This window comes from Pholcus phalangioides, unplaced genomic scaffold, assembly GCF_987345545.1.
Source record: "Pholcus phalangioides strain wild (caught in Gottingen) unplaced genomic scaffold, Ppha-v1.0 ptg000011l_1, whole genome shotgun sequence".
Classification (NCBI taxonomy): domain Eukaryota; kingdom Metazoa; phylum Arthropoda; class Arachnida; order Araneae; family Pholcidae; genus Pholcus; species Pholcus phalangioides.
This window is the reverse complement of record NW_028301604.1, coordinates 51151307-51173374: the sequence shown is the minus strand read 5'-3', so window position 1 is coordinate 51173374 and position 22068 is coordinate 51151307. Positions and strand designations below refer to the sequence as shown.

General features: G+C 37.6%; 1 protein-coding gene across 4 annotated transcripts in view; it reads left to right on the top strand.

The window, feature by feature from the left end:
* The window catches only part of Ipk2 (Inositol phosphate kinase 2), a 30860-nt gene extending 18017 nt beyond the window's left edge, over positions 1-12843 (top strand). For 3 of the 4 annotated variants that reach the window (XM_089239630.1, XM_089239631.1, XM_089239635.1), the window contains one exon: positions 11384-12843. In XM_089239630.1, the coding sequence (XP_089095756.1) occupies positions 11384-11946 (563 nt within the window). In that variant the 3' untranslated portion in view covers positions 11947-12843. The remainder of the gene's footprint in view (positions 1-11383) is intronic. The other variant, XM_089239632.1, reaches the window with a different exon arrangement.
* The last annotated feature ends 9225 nt before the right edge of the window (positions 12844-22068 follow it).

Sequence of the window (22068 nt, the reverse complement as noted above, 5' to 3'; positions counted from 1 at the left end):
ACATGTTTTTTTTGTTGGCTTCAGGAGAGACGGCAGTAATTGAAAGTTAGAAGACAAAGGAACCGTACAAATATTTAGGTTTTTTATATTATGACACTATATTTTCACTCTCGAAACTAGTGCGATTTCTATACCAGCACTCATAAAAAAATTCACATTTTGAGTATTTTTTTAAATTAGAACAATACCTCTATATGATGAATGGTTGATGAGATCGATGCCATTTTAGAACTCATAGGCTACCCTGTATACTGACAGCAGTTTGTGTCATACGTGAAGAATGCTTTCACCTTTGCATAAGTCCAGTAGTCTCAACCCTTGTATGAATAGAAAAGAGAGTGACGTCATCTTCATGTAAACTGAAGCGCCAAAAAAACTGGTGAGGCATGCGTATGCAAATAAAGAGGTATGGAACCAATCAGAGTACGGCGCTGCGGTCGGCAACGCCTATGTAACACAACAAGTGTCTGGCATAGTTGTTAGATCGGTTACTGCTGCTACAATGGCAGGTTATCGAGATTTAAGTGAGTTTGAACGTGGTGTTATAGTCGGTGCACGAGAGATGGGACATAGCATCTCCGAGGTAGCGATGAAATTTGGATTTTCACGTATGACCATTTCACGAGTGTACCGTGAATATCTGGAATCAGGTAAAAAATTAAATCTACGACATCGCTTCAGCCGGAAAAAGATCATGCAAGAACGGGACTGACAAGAATCATTAAACGTGACAGATGTGCAACCCTTCCCCAAATTGCTGCAGATTTCAATGCTGGGCCATCAACAAGTGTCAGCGTGCGAACCATTCAACGAAACACCATCGATATGGGCTTTCGGAGCCAAAGGCCCACTCGTGTACCCTTGATGACTGCATGACACAAAGCTTTACGCCTCGCCTGGGCCTGACAACTCCGAGGCATTGAACTGTTGAGGACTGGAAACATGTTGCCTGGTCTGACGATTCTCGGTTCCAATTGCTTCGAGGTGATGGACATGTACGGGTATGGAGACAACCTCATGAATCCATGAACCCTACATGTCCACAGGGGACTGTTCAAGCTGGTGGAGGCTCTGTGATGGTATGGGGCATGTGCAGTTGGCGTGGTGATATGGGACTCCTGATATGTCTAGATACGACTCTGACAGGTACGTAAGCATCCTGTCTGATCACCTGCACCCATTCATGTCCATTGTGCATTCTGACGGACTTGGACAATTTCAGCAGGACAATGCGACACCCCACACGTCCAGAATTGCTACAAAGTGGCTCCAGGAACACTCTTCTCACTTTAGACACTTCTGCTGGCCACCTAAATCCCCAGACATGAACACTATTGAACATATCTGGGATGCCTTGCAACGTGCTGTTCAGAAGAGATCTCCACCCCCTCTTACTCCTAGGGATTTATGGACAGCCCTGCAGGATTCATGGCCGCGGGGGCCCTACACGATATTAGGCAGGTTACCAGTTTTTTTGGCTCTTCAGTGTAGTATGTTTGATTTCACTGCATGTAATTTTCATGTAAGAACTAAGGAACACCAGCCATATTTACAGTGAAACTTCTATACAACAATACTCAAGGGTTCAGAGAAAAGTAACGTTATGCAGAATTTATTTTTCATCTTTGTTGATAAAATATATTAATACTATGGAAGTGTACAGGAACCAGACAGTAATATTGTTATATATGTGATAATCACTATGCACTCGTGTGCAAAACTAAGAGAATTTGCACATTGTGTTTATTTGAGGCATCATGTTGGATGGCCACACATCCCTGCATGTGTTTGGCAGAAGGTCTCTGACTGCTAGGAGGTATAGAGATCTTAGAGCCGTGTATTCGACTTTTCAGGGGTTGGCCTTTTTTTTTGGTTCCTGTTCATGGATGAGAGACGCTCGTCCATATTGGGCTCACCTGGTCAATGATTATCTAGAATGCGAGAATATTCTCTGTATGGATTTGCCAGCCAGATCTCCTGACCTATATCCTATAGAACATGTCTGGGACTCTCTTGGGAGGGCCATTGTATCTCGCCATGCCACCCCCCCCCAAGAACCATCTCGGAGCTGAAAACTGTGTTGCTGCAAGAGTTGGACCGATTGCCACAGGGACTCCTCAACTGCCTCTTGTCCAGTATACCTTCGTGCTGTGCGACCTGTTTGACTGTGAAAGGGAACCATACCCCATATTAGACTCATTTTTGGTTCGACCTCGAAACCTGGACTTTGGACATTCCTGCAGTAGTGAGATTTACTGACAATCATGTGTGCATACTATGACTTTTGTATGGTAAATCTCTTTCTCTGTTATAACTGTGTATTTGTACCAGGGTTGGTAAAAAAACAATTTTTTTTAAAAACCAAAAAAAAAAACCAGGTTCTTTTGGTTTTAATACCATTTACATTAAAAACAATAAAATTTCTGAAAAATCATTCAAACTTCTAATAATTAATTAAAATAAAATGTTTATTAATGTAATTAACACAATTCCCATATTAATTAATCTTTAAATATTTCTTTCATTTTAATAAAAGCCAACTTTTGCAATTTAGTTATTTTATAGCTTAACTGAAGGAAATATTTTGTGTTTAAGGATTCTCAATGTTATTATTAACCCTATAATAAAGATGTTTTCCCCAGTTACTTTCAATGTGCTTAATTAGGGTGCTATTTTGCAAAAACTATGATAGAAATAGGCAAATACAATGTGTTAAATGAAGCATAATTAATGTAGATTAATTAGCAATGATTTACGATATGCAGGGGGATTATAACTAAAGTTCTGATTTCAAAACACTGTAAAATAAAAACCACTAGTCAGAATGACTTGAAAATTTGCATGAATGTTCCTGAGGCAATGGAATTTTGTATGGCGAAGGGGAAAAATACTTAAAAATGTAAAATAGAGGACACTGTACTCATCCAGCACATGGGAAATTTGCTCGCAGAATGGATATGATAGCCATTCAAGGCAAAATGATAATGCAGTTAGCATGGCATGATTTCATAATTCATGGAAACATAGCAAAAAGGAATTTATTTAAACAAACAACTACAACTTGCACAAGAAATGTTAAATATGTTGTCCACCATGTTCTGGCTGTGAGGTGGAAGTGCAAAAATGCTTGTACAACTACGGATCAGAGTATTATATGGTAATGATCTCATGATATATGGATGTGCTTTCAGTTCACCAAAGTTTGCAATCCAATCACTGCACATTACATTTTTGGGGTATCCCCCAAAGCCAAAAGTTGCAAGGGTTGTAGTAGTGTATTCACATTGTATTCAGGTGAACATGGCACCCAGGTATTGTATCATGTTTTTATTGTCAAAATGGTTCTTCAGCAGCTGCTTCACTGGTGTTGTAGTGTGCATCTTGGTAAAAGTTGTGCTATCCACCAGGGCTAGACAGATCAAAAAACAAAAAAATTTAGGCGGCATCCAAATTTGTTAAGAGCGAAGCATATTTTTGGGACTTTATGACCAAAATTCTCATGTTGGAAGACACATTATTACAAAATCAAAAAAATTGTCTCATACTTGCACTTCATTTTAGTAATGATGCATATACAATTTTAGGTGCCAAAACCGATTTTCTAGTCACTCTGGCATCTGGGATTTGTCCAGACCTGCTATTCATACACTGATGCTGTTAAAGGGCAGAAATTATATGGTTGCGCAAAATAGATTATACAGCTAGCCAAGTACAGCATCATCTACTTGTACATTTTAAAGTTTTTTTTTTCTTTTGCCAAAGAAAATTTCATTGCTTCATGCAATGAATCCATGTAAATTTTCAAGCCATTCTGAACAGCAGTTTTTATTCGTGTTTTGGAGTCAGAACTTTATTTTATTCATTATTTATTCAATATTGTATGGCAGAGGCCTATATAAGAGGATGACAAAGTTATGTATGACAAAAATGACGATTGATGATACACAGGAAAATTTGGAAATCATAGTACAATTTACAATATTTGGTGGTAGGTTGTTCCAGTCGATAATAGTTCTTGGGAAGAAGCTAAATTTGTGACAATCTGAAGAAGTAAAGATGGGCTGTAATTTTTGGGAATGGTTAAGTCTAACAGAGAAATATGCGAGGGTTTAATTAGAATGTTGGAAGTGTCAATATTAAAAAACCTATGGAGGATTTTGAAAAGAAAAGTTAAATGAGAGATAAGTCTAAGAGAGGAGAGGGGTTGGATATTGAGTTGGTTCTTGAGCTCCAATAGGGAGACAGACAAAGACCAACAGTTAAAAAACTAACTTTAATTATAATCATCGTGTATATAGCTGATGCAAAAAAAAATCAATATTAAGCCTGTTGATGATGCACAGTACGAAATGTGCTGCTTCCTATGGAAAGAAAGTGAAAATGTATATGAGGTAATGCAACCACTAGTACACTGGTCCTTGTCCTTTAGGAGCAGCTGGTGTCTTTTTTATTATAAGACTACCTGCCCTTAGCATGACAGTGAAGTGACTACTGTTGCTGCTTCTTTGCGAAGGAAAAAAAAGCCTGTAAGAGAATACACCGCCACATGTGTGATGCAATCCTCATTCATGAATTATCTCAAGATAGAGCATCAGAATGTAGCGCAAAGTTAGAAAATGCAGTAAGAATGAGAAATTTTGATACTGTATATAATTTTCAGCAGCTAAGATACTTAATATGAAATAAAATTTATATTCAGGCCACTTTTATGAGATTTTTTTGAAAAAACCACTTATATCATCTTGCACCATGTAAAGATATACCATCCAAGAGTAGAAAATGTGGTAAGAAAACATTTTGGCTAATAATGAACCAATATAATATTTTTCAAGGGGAAAAATTATAATTAGACCACTTTTATGTGATGTTTTGAGAAAGAAAAAACTAGACTGGTTTCTTTAAAAAACCACTTGTTTAAACCAAACAACCCAGATTTGTACGGGATTTCATTAAAATCTGTCCAGTAGTTTTTCAGAAATTTGACATAATGTGCTAATTCTCTCAATTTTGCACACGAGTGTGGATTGTATCATTATTTAAGAGTTTCACTGTGCATAAAATAAATATTCTACATTATAACTATCTGTAAAGCATGAAAGACTGGATACCAAACAGAGATGAAGATAAAGTTTGGAAAGGAAATTAATCTGGGGGGGGGGGCTATTGTTATTATAAGAGCTATTACCTGGGTTAGGAGATCTCCCATGTGCAGTGCTGTTCAGCATTCATATATACTCTAACACTGTGGTTCCCAGACTTTTTGGAGCGCAACTCCCCTTTTGACAAAAATTTTATAGGCGACCACCTACATGAAGTGACCATATGTCCTGTTTTTCTGGACATTTTTGATTTTTTGTTAATGATTGTTCTTCAGTTTCCATAACCAATGATAAACAAAATTATATTATTTTTTAATATTTAGTTGGCAGAACTGTTTTATCATGAAAGTTTTATCATTAAATGCAGAATGGCGGAGAGAGTATTGACAATGAAGGAAAGTTGAGGGTCGGTCATCAAGTACAATTACATCAACACGATTAGGAAGTAGAATACTCTGAAGTAGACGTATTCGGGGGAAATCTTTGTTGGCATGTCTCCGAACACAGACAAAGTATTACGTCCGCATCAGGGTTCCAGATTCTCTCACTTTTCATGGAGGGTTCGAATGATGCTTACGTCAGCTATCACCATTTATGAAAATATGAAATATTCTTAATGACATCTTTTGTATCTATTACCAATCTGCACTACTCCATTAATTAATGCTCAAAATTGAAAAAAACAAGCTAAAAATTTAGTGTGTTCTGTCTGTAACCATGTGAAAAATGATATACTTACATATCAAAGTTCACTTCAGCAGCGACGGTGGTGGTCAGACTCACTATTCTCGAAGGGTAATCCCAATCAGGAAGTACGCAGGATTGACCTGTGGAGGGGCTAGAGAAGGCACAAGGAATTTCTTGAAGGGAAATTTTGAATTATTAGCCTTTAATTAGCATTGAAGTTAATAGAAATTGATTACAGTAACATATAAAGGTATTTTCTTTCCATATTTTAATTGGTTTTTTATCGTTTTGGGAGATGCACACGAGCTCCTAATGCCCACAATCACAGGGTTCATCAATGTAGTGTGAGGAATGATATTGTATCTTAAATGCATTGCCAAAACTACCGCTGCAAAGTCGAAATTTCATATATTTTGAATGAAAAACCGACTACAAAACGAACGGGGCAGAATTAAGTTTTAAAACTGTTCTGTTTCTTACAATGAATGAACGCCAGAACTTCGTGCACCCACACACACACACACATGACTTATCTCGTTGCCGAGATCTCTTCCAGCCCAGCTTCGTGGCAGAGTCTGAAACACTTTATTTTGTGTCAAAAAAGAAAAGAGGGAAAAAAACATAACATACAAAATTTTTACAACATTTTCCCCGAAGTACTGTCGTGATTAACAAATTTTGTGGTGATTTCAGACGAGATGGGGTTGGGAGTTTGAGAATAGTTTCTGGGTTTCGTTAAGATGGATGAATGTACACATATTTGGACGAAGGTATAATTTAAAAGCAATTGGAGGGGACCATCTCATCTTTTATCTTACACTTGTTATATTATATACACAGGATACAAAAAAACAAACGAAATGAGAGAATTTTATTGTGAAATATAAAATATCCATCGGAGCGAGTCATCTCGCTTAACACCTTATTGGTGAGCAAATGGGTTTGATAACTTGCGGACTAGAAGTCAGCATCAGTTTTATTGGGTTGAGTTCACTCGCTCCGGGGTGGATTCGATGAAAATATACAAAATAGAAATACTGTGTGGAGGAATATATACAATTAGGGATCGCCCGTGCTTAGCACCTTATTTGGTGAGCAACTTGAATACGACAATATGACTACGCACGTCTGTTGTGGACATGAAATTCATGAAGAACTTGAATAGAGGAAAGAGAAATACACATATACATAACATAACTGCCAGGCCGAGTCGTCTCGCTCAAAACCTATTTTGGTGAGCAATGTGGGCTTAGTTTAAATGAGGGATTGTCTGGAGAGAGCCTTAGCTAAGGATTAGCTTCGGTCTTGTTGTTTTAGTTGACTTGTTCTGGTTGGTTATATTTATTGAAGAAAAAAATGAATATATATATGATAAATTAAAAACTACATATATAAATAGTTATTATGAAACCATTCGTGTCCTCCTGCCTAGCACCCCAGCTAGAAGAGCTGAATGGAGGACACTTGTGGTTATCACATTATTCACATCATTGTTACAGGAATACCGTAAGAATTATTGTTCGGATCCCGTTAGTACGTGCTATATCTTGTACATGTAATGGTTATGTATTAGTAGTGGCAGTGATGTGGATATGATTTGTGTTGTTGTTTTTATCTATTTCTGTTTTTCCCTTATTTTTGCAAAACTTGAAAAAATTATTTTATAAATCTGGTGAACAGATTTCTTGTTTTTGTTGGCATATATATATTTGACAAGGCTTGTTATCCTTGCTGCTGTGGTTTTGTTTTTGATTATTTGAGTGAACCATTGTTTTTGGAATATTTGTACATGTGTAGATGCTTTGTAAATTTGCACTCTGTGGCATAGTGAACTGGAGTACCCATCGAAGCTCAGGCACATTTGTCTGTTTGATGGTGTTTCCATTCATGAAGATATAGGGAATGGGCCGTGTAGTGTGTTATGAAGATAGTCACCTCCCTATTTCAGTTTAGTGTGTTGTATGTGACTCAAGGGACAATTTCGTGCACTTCCCTAGCGGTTGTTCCTTGGTCCCAAATTTGCTGCCATTTCTGGAAGGTTGCATGTTTAAGTTGTTGCTTCAAGAGCGTTAGGTGGAAAGGGTTATCAAGTTTATTGTCACAGTTGATTGCAGCCTTGGCTAGAGAGAGTGAGACTACTCTCTCGTTTCCAAGATTACCTACACAGGCCTTAGTCCAACTTAGGAAAAATTTTGAGTAATCTAATAAATGTCGCCTCAATACACGTACCATTTTGTTTCTATTTGTTGTATCTAGAAGTGCTTGAAAGGAGGAGCTGTTATCAGTTATTATCAAAACTCGTTCTTTTGGTCCCGTTGCGTATTGTGTAGCTGCTTCTATCGCTAACAATTCTGCTTGAAAGTTATTGTTTCTATCTAGCGCCACTTGCTTTCCACGTTTGCTTTTCTGTATTGTTTGTGTATACACAATAGGCTGCCCCGACGCCTTCATAGGTTTTGGAGCCATCTGTGTATATGTGGCCGTCAATCAAAATTTGATTGGGGATAGCTGAGCAGGTGGGGTGGTGGTGCCAGCCATGCTCCTGTGCTTCAAAATTATTGGGGTCAAAGTTTAAAAGTTCTGGTTGAATGTTTTTCCTAAACCTAACTGCATTTTTTTTGTGTAGACAGAGTGAAGACCGCTGAAACTATTAATTTTAAATTTGGTCAGTATCTTCATTTTATGATGCAAAGACTTGCTAAGAAGGGATTTCTCAAAATGCAATCCCTAAAGTGGTCTGATGGAAGAATTTTCAGATTACCAAATTCATACAGGCGAAGCCGTGGTTAACAGCTAGTCATTTATATAAACAAGAAATAATGGCCCAAGGACCAATCCTTGTGGGGCTCTTTTCATTACAGTGGAATGTGCTGATTTCACCATTTATTATGACAGCTTGTTTCCTGTTATAGTAATATGTTTTAAACCAATTCAGTACATTACCTCGTATGCCTGCTCAGAAGTGTTTTATGTTCAAATATCTAAATCAACATAATCAAATGGTCGTTTTAAGTCTAAGAAAACTGCAATGGAGTATTTTTTATGAAATCCATTGTTTAAATGATTACTAAATTCAATGATAGCCATTTCTGTGTTTTTTGTTTTTTTTTTGAAGCCGTATTGGTTAGGTGCAAAAAAGTATTTGTTATTCGAAAAGCTGAAGAAAACTATGTTGTAAATTTTCAATTAATTGAAAAATTCAACCTTGAAAAGAAGAAGAATGTGACAGCTCATCAATAAGAGCTGCAATGTCTGAGAAGTTATCTGTAATAGTTATCTGAACGATGAAATTAAATGATTCTGGACCAAAAAGGAAAAAAAAAGGAATTTCTGTAAAAGTAGGACATGTAGTCAAGGGTATTTTGTTGGGTAAAGATTGGTTTGTGGCTTTGGATGGATAACAAAATTCAGGTTTATCCCAGAGTACCATGGTCTTGAGCTTTTTTAGCCTCCCAACAGGGTCGTCTTGTCTTTAGGGGCGGCAGATGAGCTCGAGCCACTTCTGGTTTTGAATTTGTGTGTTTTTACACCATAAATGCATTGCAAACAACCATGGCTATTTATTTTACATACATATTTTTTGGTATTCGATTAAATTGACCAGAATCACCTTCAGGAGTGTGCAACAGATGCTTCACGTGGGGCCCCCTGCACTTGGATACGTGGGAAGTCCTGCATATATGGGAATATTTTTGAAAAAGTAAATTTTTTTTGCAACAATAGAACAAGGTGGCTATGTTTCAACTATAGAAATGATAGTGATTATTCCAAATAATGAATCAAATAAACGGTAATCATTCGCAACTTGAAGGAGCCCCACAGATCATTTTTTCTTCTGGCTATGCATCTGTTAATGGTGGCCCTGGAATTGACCTGAGGGACATCAAATACTTTATTTTTGGCTTGAAATCAATGTAACCCGAATAATAATGCAGTTATCATAAACTCTAATTGAAACAGTGGACGGATTGAGTGCAGCCAATTTTTCAGCTAGTTTTTGGACCCTTAATATCTCAGTTTTTAGTTATTTTTCCTTCCTTCCATAAATTATGTCTTTTTTAGTACCTATTTCAACTATTTTTAGTGCCTAAACTTTCGGTCTCTATTCATTATGATCTCAACTATCAATGCATTCCGGCAATAATGAAAAAATGAGTGCAATAGAATGAGTTCTCTTTTCTGAACAATTTTTTCCCCTTCAAGATTTCTTTATGCTTGTAAGTATTATTTATGTTCATAAGTGTCGAAAAATTTATAAGTTTTGAAGCGACTGCATAAAATTTTTTTGGTGGAGCCGCAAAAACTTTTTTGCACCAGGCTATGAAATTCCTGAGCCCGGCCCAGAATGCTGGGTCACCATTTCCAAACGCAGGGTCCAGTGCAAAAATACTTCTTGGCTCCTTTTGTGGGGAAAATAATTTTAGTTTGTGTTATATTATTTTTGAATATTGATAACATTTTCATGATTTGCGGCAGAGTGACCCCTTGCTTTATTATACAAAATTTTTTATCAACTACAGAAGTATTTTCTATTATAGCTAGTGCCCACAATGCCCCCATAATATTTTTAACCCCCGCCTTCCTTCTACCTGATATTTTTAAGCCCTCCCAATATTTGCAATGACTTTACGTCTTCATCAAAAGAGCTTCATAAACAACACCACTTGCGTTATTCATTGTTCATAATCAAAACTCCAGGTATTCCCCATTTTCCCTATACATTCACATGCTGCTCATCGTTCTATATTTTTAATTTTTTCAAATATATAAAATTATTTTAAAATCTGAGTCCCCTGTAGAAATATTAATTGATCTATTATTATTGTACATGTAGAATTTGATAAAATTACATTATATGATACATGTATGGTAAGTAGCTGAATGGCTACTTACCATACAGAGTTAAGGCATATTTTTACTTACATTGTGAAAAATGAAAATGTCTTATTCGGACGTTTTCGTTTTGGAGAATATCTTGCAACCCCCTAAGTTCATCAACGTGATCCACACTTTGGGAACCACTGTTCTAACGGAAGAAAATGTCAGTCCTTTGTAGCTTAATGGTAGAGCATTCACCTAGACTGTGAGGAGACAGGGTTTGATTTCCTGCAGATGCATCTAAATTTTCTTTTTGAAATTCATCAACTACACTTGGTATCCAGTCTTTGGTATTTTCTATGAACAGCAGAGAGTGTCATCACACATTTCTATATAACTACCTCAAAGTTCCTTTTATAATTTCATAATATCACCGATTCCACATTAGACATCATCCTGGAGAAGTTGTTTAATTTTTTTAACCGCAATTAAATGTTGAAATGCACGAAAAATATTGATAAAAATTCATCAGAGTCCCTCAAAGACAGAACATTGGAGAAAAGGTTATTGAACAGGCTGCCGGCTTCGAACTATCTGCAAGCGCTAAAAAAATAAACTTTTTAAGTGATATTAGAGAGCTGTGCAGCTTTGGAACAGGAAAGTATGGTAATTTCATTTTGGTACTTCAGTCTAATTCACTGCTTACATATAATTAGTATTTTTGTTGTATACTTATGGTTTTTAGCTCTCTTTATAGATGTTCAAGTTTTTCTTTACAGCTTTGCACATGTATTTGAATAAGGATACAAGTTCTGTTGCTGTTCTCATACTGTCTAGCTTTATCCATTCTTTAAGAGCTATTGAAAATTGGTTTTCTCTTCAGAGACAATTGGCGTTTTATGCAAGCTCATTACTTTTCTTCTATGAGGCTGAAGCTGATGCATGGCTTTCTTTTTTCCAAGATTTAAACGTTGAAACACATTTCAGTGACAGAAGTTTGGAAAAATTTGTTTGTTTGCATCAATCTTTCCCATCAAATCAAAGACACAATTTTTGTAGCATTTCACAGAATAAAATACTGGAACATTACATGTGTCATATTCTATCAAAAATACACCTTTACTCCAATAAAACAGACATTTGTTCCATTTGCAATCTTAACAACATGGTTTGTAATAAAATACGCTCAAGTTTTTGGCTTGTTGATGTTCGTATGGTTGATTTCACTCATGTATTCTTCACTGAATATGAAGATGAAAACTATTTATTTGGACTCCGTAAAATAATAGATCATTTTCAAGTTTTGCATAACAAAGTTCTTCGTGAAAATTTTTTATTATAATTTAGTCTGAAAATTGTGCATTTCTGATATTTTATTGTGGCAATATATATATATATATATATATATATTTTGATTTCATGTACCTCTCGTGGTTATTGAAGAATGCTGTGACTAGAATTCAAATTTTGTTTTGCATTTTTTAGGGATTAATGTGTGTTATTTTTGTAAAACTTTTATTTGATAATTTAAAATTCATTTGATTGACCATTGCAAAGATTCAAAATCTACCATTGTAAAACTTTGGTTTGACATTGGTCATCCTTATTTTATAATATATGTCGTCACTTTTTTAAATTTAAATTTCTTTAATACTTAGAGCAGGGCTTGACAAATTGGAAACAAAATTTAGGCACCAGCCAAATTTCTTTGGGCAAGCATATTTTTGTGAGAAAATCGTTTCAAAATGAGACTGTTTTCACTTGGTGCACTGGCATACGTAATGCCCCCCCCCCCCGAACTGAAACTATTGTTTTTTTTCCTGTAATAAACAGAATGCCCCCTCCCCTCGAAAGAAAGGAAAAAATGAAAAATCCCATTGAGGAAATCCTGCTTAAGCTTGACACAAGTATGACTTGCTGACCCCTATTTCATGTCGGTGGATAAATTTCGTGGATTGAATTCTGCAAAATTTTGACTCTAATCAAGTAATCACACGTATAAAATTTTAGGTGTCAATGTCAATTTTTAGTCACCATGGTGATCTGGCGCTTTGGATTTGTCTAGCCCCAGATTAATGAATTTTTCTTTTAATTTTGAATTCATATCAATAAAAGTGAGAGGCTTTAATTTTTCATTTTCACTATTGATTTCATTCCAGACTGTATAGTAAAATCTTATTCTTGATTGAAATTTCTGCACAAAATAAAAAAAAAATGTTACAACTTATGTTAAGAGTTTCTTTTGATACAGAGTTTAATTCGAATAAAGTGAAACTTTGCAAAAAAATTTTCGTATTAAAAATTGATCTCGTCATGAAAAAGCAAAAAAATAATGTAATATAATAAGCTGAAAACCTGGAAAAAAATATTGTAAGAGATGGATGGTGATTTTTTGCTCGGCTAAGATACATTAAATCAATAGGCTTTCTGGATATTTTGCAGAGGTGAACAGGAAAAAAAGAGTATAATTTCTCTCCACCGGGAACTGAACCTCTTGCATACCGGGTAAGTGCACTGACCATTATACCATAGAGAGATACTTTTTCCCTCAAAACGCACACAGTAGCGTGACTTGCTGAGTAGAGACATAGCAGTCTCTTTAAATTCAGCTAATGGCCTCCAGGTGGCGGCAGTAGAGATATATGATTTTTTGCTCGGCTAAGATACATGAAATCAATAGGCTTTCTGGATATTATGGCGAAGTAAACAGGCTTGCCTGCTATGCAAAAGGTCCTAGGTTTGATTTCCGGTGGAGAGAAATGACACTTTTTCCCTGTTCACCCGGGCATAATATCCAGAAAACCTATTGGCTTTATATTTTTAAGAGATAATTATCTTATCCTCCCACTGATATTGGCAAGATATTTTGTGAAACCTGATGCATTGTGTTTCGACATTAAAAAAAATCAAAATCAAAATTTCGACATCAGAAAAAAGTTACCAGTCTTGAGAACACTAATTGTTCGCTCTACAACGGTCAACACTATGTGCAGGGGAAAATAGGGGATGCAATTACTTCCTTCATTTAGAAATACTGATATGGGATGTTATAATAAACTGCTGATCCCTCTCTCCCTTAAAAAATACCAGAGAGAAGTGTTCAATATCAACCTGTCCAATGTTTTTGACGTAATATTACGTTGGAAGAAGTAGGCCAGACAAAACATTCCTTCACTGCTATTTTCAGGCTGAAAAGTGAGTGCTGACTTTTGATATAACGAAGTAACCCTATGAAGCTTTTGCGTGGGTGAATAATAGGTTTTCACCAAAATATTTTTCTCTGCTTATCTTTATCTGAGGAGCTATACATGAAAATAAATTTGAAAAAAAAACCCCATGAATATGATAATAGGGCCGGTCCGATTAATCAGGTTGATTAATCGATTCAACTGTTCATCACAGTTAAAAATTTTAGTTCAGTTAATCAACTTGATCAAAATTCAATTAAAATTTTTATTAAAAGTTTATAATTTAACCTGGTTTATTTGACTAAACCGATTAAATGTCTTAAATTATGTTCCTATACAAAACATTTCAAATAAGTGACCATATTTGAATCACAATATTTTGATGAAATTTTTCGGCATTAGGAAACAAGTCGATCAATGAAAATGATTCCTAAAATTACTAATTAAATAAAACGGCAAGATAAAAGTTAAGAAATTTCAGCATATCGTCCCTTTGTTACCAGAGACATGGAAGTGCAAATTTTCACTTTGGAGTTTATCAGCTGGTTGGATCACTTATTTTGCTAAGTTTTCCCAGCAATGTGCATCCCCTATCGAAACACATTTTACAAATCATTTTAGTAGAACAACATCCATAGAGTAACATTCAAAAGCCGTTTTCCAAGTTCTAGAAATTTGCACATTCATGTTTGTCTGGGGGGACGGACGGACGACATTAAATAGCTTCAAGCTGGAGCGGCCTATTCAGTGAATGGGAGCATATTTCGCAAATGCACCGCTATTCTGCGATATTCCGCTATACACGATTTTTTTTTGTAATTTTTCCACACAGCCAATCACGTTGCTTCAGCCTCTACCATAATTTGCGCAAAACTTCGATATCTTCATTTCCGTATCTGATTGCTGAACAGCGGTGCAAACAAGGTATGTAGAGATATTTTCACCGCTGTTCCGTGAGACATCTCAAATGTGCAATCGCACTATATTTTCAATGCAATATAAACGATTTTATTTTTTAAACCAACAAATTTATACACTGAAATATTCAAACAGCTAAAGGTGGACCACGATTTCAAATTTTAGAAAATCTGCAAATTTTAGTGAAAAATTTCTAGAATTTCTTATTAATTTCTCCATATTATCAATGCATTTCTCGATAGCAAATCAATTAAAAATAAACATAAATTATCGTATGAAAAAATATATCGTTCATGTTAATAATCGTCAACAGTTTTAAAATATTTAAACATCTAATTTAAATATCAGAACTTCGAAAGAGAAAAGATGCTAAAAGTAATTACATTTTTTAGAACATTATTACATTGGTCTTCATAATTTTTTCTACATTGTTTTTGTTATAATACTCGATTTATATATTATATACTAAAGTTTTAAGAGCCAGAAAAACATTGTATCAGCCACACACACACCGAGAAATATACTCTATTTCTCCTCTACGATATCAGCAAAGAAAAGTGAAAAGATAAATCATTCTCGGCGACGAGCAGAAAAAAAACACACCACGGAGCTGAATTCGAACCTTGAACACAAGGTTCACAGCCCACAGCCCGATATACTATCACCTCTAAGGTGACCATACGTCCCGTATTTTCCCGTTTTTTACATGACGCTTACTTGGATTTTTATTCTTTGTTGAAGTAAAAGATATAATTTTTGAGTTGAAAAATAATTTCTATTATGATAATCACAACTATAAATAAGAACATTAATCTCCCACATTTGTCTTGGTGAACGTTTTATTTCGTGGAATTCATTTTAATCCACTGAAATTTGCAGTAATGCGTCGTCTCCCGTCATTGCGATTTTTCCGTAATTTCAGCAGTATTTGGCAACTTTTGGCGTCGTTCTTGGCGATATCCGTATTTTCACGTATTTCTCTCGAGGCCTACCTACACCAAATCAACTGCCGTATAGTTATCTCTAAAGCCGGGTTTTCCTAGAAGTAGAATTTCAGCGCGAAAACGCTGTGCGCACCATAGAAAACCTGCTCCTAGGAAAACCCAAAGCGCTTGCAGAGAGCGCCTCTTCAAGCGCTTTGGGAAACCCGGTTTAAGACTGCATACTACCAAAAGCATATAATCTCAGTGAAGCGTTTTGCCTTTTTTTTGAAATGTATTATGTACTACCTTCGTCCATTTGCTACCATTTTACCACGGAATTTTCAGTTTTCCCTTACGCAAATGAAAGTAAACAATGTTTGTATGGGATATAGTGTGTTAATAGAAGTTATAATGTTAATAACGAAGCCTTGTGACTGAAAGCACAACAGATCGTACGATAGTGGGAATTATTGTAAACCAAGAAGCAACGTGATTGGCTGAATAGGGCGCTCAACTGAAAAAATCGTGTAATCGCGGAATAGCTGCGCATTTGCGAAATATGATTCCCGGGACAGGCCACATTACCTCCTAGTGATACATCTTGTATCTCTAGGAGGTAATGGAGTGTCCCGGTTTTGTTTATGTGTTAACAATATAAAGTAATTCGTTTCTAATTAGCTATGAAAGCTTTCAATTTCTCGCATGCTATCTGTTTTCTCATATTTATCCTAGTAGCCATGCTTTTGATTTCTGCATTGAATCCATGAATCACTTAATCATTATTCAATGATTGAATCGAACAAAAATTATATTATTTTCACATTTTTTTTCCCCCTCTATAAAAAATGGTGATGCGTTTTGTGCGTGATTGTAAACACTTCCAAATGCCCGAGATAATTTAATCATCTCTATCATAGTGAATGGATCTGACAAGATCCGATTCTACTGCATTTTCCCCTTTTTCTCCCCTCGCATTTTCTCAGGTTCTTTGATGAAGAAAGTAAATGATAAAAGTTTATCACATTTCCCCGAGCCATATTTGAGAAGAAACCTGGAAAAAAAAGTAATAAAAACAAAAGTGAAAACAAATCGCAACTTCGCTTAGGCTGGGGGGGGGGGGTCTTCAACTCATGGCCCTCCATGCTTTTTGCAGAGGCCCGCCGACCATTTTTAGAAAATAGCTACTTTACATAGAAAACGATTGAATTTAAAAAAAAAAAAACCTGACCGCTGAAATATGTACTGCTGTAGTTAAAACTGAGATACTTTCCAGAAACAATAGTAATGCTGTGCATTTGATGCATTAAAAACGTCGTCGAGAGGAACCCTATGATTTCATATAGGGTACATACCTATTTCGAGAGGCCAAAAATTCGGCATCTAAAAAGTACACATAATTTCAGAAATGCTAAAAAACACCTTAATGAAAGAAATAATTTTAGAATTAATGAAAAAATAGTCACAAAATTAGTGATAAAAAATTAGAATTATTGAGAATAATTTTGGAATTGTCAAGAATAATTTAAGAATTGTTAAAAGTAATAATTTATGAAAAAATTAAGTTTTTGAAAGCAAAAAGCTCATAATTGAGATGAAATTTAAAGTTAATTAGAAAAATTAATTTCTCAGAATTATCGGGACAAATTTCAGATTTAATAATAGAAATAATTGATCAAAAGAGTTAATTAATTAATAAAAGGAAGTTATTTAAATTTGACGTCACCACTAATGCGTCCTATGCGGTGACGTCACGACAGGCAGCTCCGATTCCAAACAAACCTGAGGTTCGCGAGATTACAAAAGAAAACGCCATAGGACATGTGTAGGTGAGTCTCTGTTTCAATTATTTTTCTAAAACGAATATGATCAAATAAGACTTTTTTGTGAGCTCTTGAAAAGAAAACTTTAAACATTTGTGAACATGTAATGCTATATAAAAATATAATAATAGTTCGTCTCTAATTAGCTATGAAAGTTTTTTATTTCTCGCATGCTATCCGTTTACGTGCGTTTGGCCTAATTGCTTCGACAGGGTGTACAGGTAATACAGGGTGTTTTAAGAAGAATCATCCGATTTAAAAAAATCATAACTATTCAGCTTTTAATCCGTTTTGATCGAATAATGAATAGGTAGTAAGAGGGAAATCTCGAGTTTCACACAGTTGCCGACAGGTAGCGCTAACGCTCTTCCTTCGGCCACCACTTCAGTGTTTGTCAAGATGGCGACTGCACAACAGAAATCGTTTTGTGTTCTAAGCGCCGCGAAGTGTGAGTCCGTAACAACTGTTCATCGTGCTTTTCGTCGACAATAGCCTGGTGTTGAATTTCCTACCGCTCAGAGCATTAGGCGATGGTATAAACCAGGGGGTGGGCAACAGCTGGCCCATGAAGTGATTTTGTGCAAGGTAAAAGTACCGTGAAAAAATTACATTTGTGATGATTATTTGATCTTATCGGTTCCAACAGCAGATTTCTTGATTAACAAACTGCTTACAAACTTCTTATTTCTAGTGACGAAATTAATTTAATAACTAATTAATTAATTCAATTAATAATGGAGCGGCTTATACACCGAAGTTGCACTACTGATGTGGCCGGCGACACTATGGCGGACCATTATGTTGGCCCACGAACAGAAAGAAGTTGGCCATCCCTGGTATAAACAATTCCGAGACACGGGTTGTCTGTGTAAGGGGAAATCCCATGGCCCCCACATGCTAGTGCCGTGCCCCCAGGCAAGGAATTTTCATGGGCTCCACCTCACCCCCCTTCCCCCCGGATGAGAAAATCCTGCTACGCTACAGCGTTTGTATATACAGTAAATCCTCGCTACAACGACACTCGATGATATGTATATATATATATAAACTGAAGAGCCAAAAAAACTGGTGAGGCATACGTATGCAAATAAAGAGATATGGAACCAATCAGAGTACGGCGCTGCGGTCGGCAACGCCTGTATAACATAACAAGTGTCTGGCATAGTTGTTAGATCGGTTACTGCTGCTACAATGGCCGGTTATCGAGATTTAAGTGAGTTTGAACGTGATGTTATAGTCAGCGCACGAGAGATGGGACATAGCATCTCCGAGGTAGCGATGAAATTTGGATTTTCTCGTACGACCATTTCACGAGTGTACCGTGAATATCGGGAATCCGATAAAAAATTAAATCTACGACATCGCTGCGGCCGGAAAAAGATCATGCAAGAACGGGACTGACAAGAATCATTAAACGTGACAGATGTGCAACCCTTCCCCAAATTGCTGCAGATTTCAATGCTGGGCCATCAACAAGTGTCAGCGTGCGAACCATTCAACGAAACACCATCGATATGGGCTTTCGGAGCCAAAGGCCCACTCGTGTACCCTTGATGACTGCACGACACAAAGCTTTACGCCTCGCCTGGGCCTGACAACTCCGAGGCATTGGACTGTTGAGGACTGGAAACACGTAGCCTGGTCTGACGAGTCTCGGTTCCAATTGCTTCGAGCTGATGGACGTGTACGGGTATGGAGACAATCTCATGAATCTATGGCCCCCCATCCTGGAGTAGGGCCCCTAGGCCGGGATCTTTTGCGGGACCCGCGACCAGACTTTCACGGGCCCCTTTATGATGAATTTATAGCGTGAAAAAGCAAAAAAATTGTGAAAATTGTCTCGGGCCGCAGGGCTGGAGCCTTGTCAACCCACCCCTTGTGGGGGCCATGCATGAATTCATGGACCCTACATGTCAACAGGGGACTGTTCAAGCTGGTGGAGGCTCTGTAATGTTATGGGGCGTGTGCAGTTGGCGTGATATGGGACCCAGGGCCGTCTTAAGAGTATCATGGGTCCCCGGGCCAACTGATTTTTCTGAGGCCCTACCGAACGAATTCTCGAAAATTTCAACTAGATCTCATTCTTGTGAGGCCCCCGGGCCGTGACCGGGTGGGCCCATGCCTGATGGGATAGTGATGGGACCCGTGATACGTCTAGATACGACTCTGACAGGTGACAGGTACGTAAGCATCCTGTCTGATCACCTGCACCCATTCATGTCCATTGTGCATTCCGACGGACTTGGACAATTTCAGCAGGACAATGCGACACCCCACACGTCCAGAATTGCTACAAAGTGGCTCCAGGAACACTCTTCTCACTTTAGACACTTCCGCTGGCCACCTAAATCCCCAGACATGAACACTATTGAACATATCTGGGATGCCTTGCAACGTGCTGTCCAGAAGAGATCTCCACCCCCTCTTACTCCTACGGATTTATGGACAGCCCTCCAGGATTCATGGTGTCAATTACCTCCAGCACTACTTCAGACATTAGTCGAGTCCATGCCACGTCGTATTGCGGCACTTCTGCGGGGGCCCTACACGATATTAGGCAGGTTTACCAGTTTTTTTGGCTCTTCAGTGTAAATGCCTCTACAATGATATTTTTTTTCAAATCTTGTTTGGAATTGCTTAGTATAATGTTAAACTATGGATATAGCGATATCCCTTACTACAATAAATCCCCCTATTTTAGAATCCCCCTTTTTAGAATTTGAAACCAGTATATACAAAGATATTTTTTTTATATTTCTCTCAAACTTCCCCTGCTATATATTTTTAAATTCTTCAACAGTTTTTGTTCTTTCGAGCGTGTTTGATAAACATTGATATTTTGCACTATCTACCTTTCGAAAGTGTTTGTTAAGTTACCGCGAAGCACAAAAGTGCTGTGCGGTAAATCATTTTATACTATGTAAGTTTCCGGTGGTTCATGGTCAAGGGCCATAAATGGGGTGAGGGGAACAAGCGGGGTCTCTTGCCCCAGACCAGAAGGGGGGGGGGCTTAAATTTCACCTTTTAACCTCTCGTTGAACATTAAATGCGTATGGTAAAATGTGAGCTTGCCCAATACCTTCTATAGCGCAGAAAAAAAGGTGTTGGGTCTAGCTAAAGAGAGAGAGAGAGAGATGGCGCTGGCTTGTCTTGGCTGATCAAGCATCTAGTTGCGGCCCTAATGGTCGGTATTCAATGTCACAAAGTCTTTCAACTTAATGATAACAGCTTTACTATGATATATATAGCTTTCTTGGTCCACAGAATATCATTATATCGAGATTTCCCTTAGTTTTATTATGAATATATATATATGCAGTGTCAAATTTGTCCTCAGTGTTTCTCTCAGATCAGGGGCGTAGCCAGACATTTCGTTCGGGGGGGGACCACTTTCATTTCGGGGGGGGGGACCAAAGTGACAGAACAATGGATTTGGCCATCTTTTTCCCTTTTTTCGGTCATTTTCTCACATTTCGGGGGGGGGGGGACCAGACCCCCAAGTCCCCCCCCCCTCCCTGGCTACGCCCTTGTCTCAGATAAGATATTCACCGTATCTCTATATAGTTACTTTGCTCATGAAGCAAGTATACTCATACTTGGGACTAGCTGTAACCCGCGGCTTCGCTCGCTTGAATTTGTCATCTGAAAATTGTTCTGCAATGATTTCCCCCATATAACATTTGCACCAAGTTGAGGTTAAATTTTGAGAAATCCTGTTGTAGTGATTCTCTATTATAAAATACACTGCTGGCCACCGTAAATGCAACACCCTGAAGGAAGCATGCAAATAATATGAAATTTACAACATGCATTAGCGGAGGTGAGATATGCAAATGATTAGAATTTCAGCGCAGACGCACATCACGCGCGCCTGTGGCGCCACTTCAAAGCGCTATTTAAGGTTTGGAGATTTCGACGATTTGAGGTAGGGCAATTGTGTTTTTCTTGTGGTTTTTTCAAAAAAAACGATCAATTATGCCTCGTAGAAAACAGCGATCATCTTTTGATCAAGTATCCGAGTTCGACAGAGGAAGGATAGTGGCCTACCGAGATTGTGGATTATCTTTCAGGGAAATCAGTAGTCGTGTTGGACGAAACCAAACAACTGTAATGCGGATATGTGATCGTTGGATGCAGGAGGGTACGACGGACCGACGTGTTCGATCGCATCCACCTCAGTGCACCACTTCACGTGATGACAGGCGTATTGTGCGTATGGCAGTGACGGATCGCTCAGCCACATCACGAACCATAGCACAGCACATTCAGTCTGTACCGCATCATCCAGTATCTGCGCGTACCATTCGACGCCGTTTACAGCAGAGTGGTCTGTCCGCAAGACGTCCATTGCTTCGTCTACCCTTGACGCAGAACCACAGACGTCTCCGCCGCCAATGGTGCGATGAAAGAAGGATGTGGACGGCACAATGGAATGAAATTGTCTTTACTGACGAGTCACGCTTCTGTCTGCAACACCACGATGGTCGGATTCGAGTCTGGAGACACCGTGGAGAGAGGATGCTGAACAGCTGCGTTATGCACCGCCACACTGGTCCTGCACCGGGTATTATGGTATGGGGCGGTATTGGATATCACTCTCGCACTCCTCTAGTAC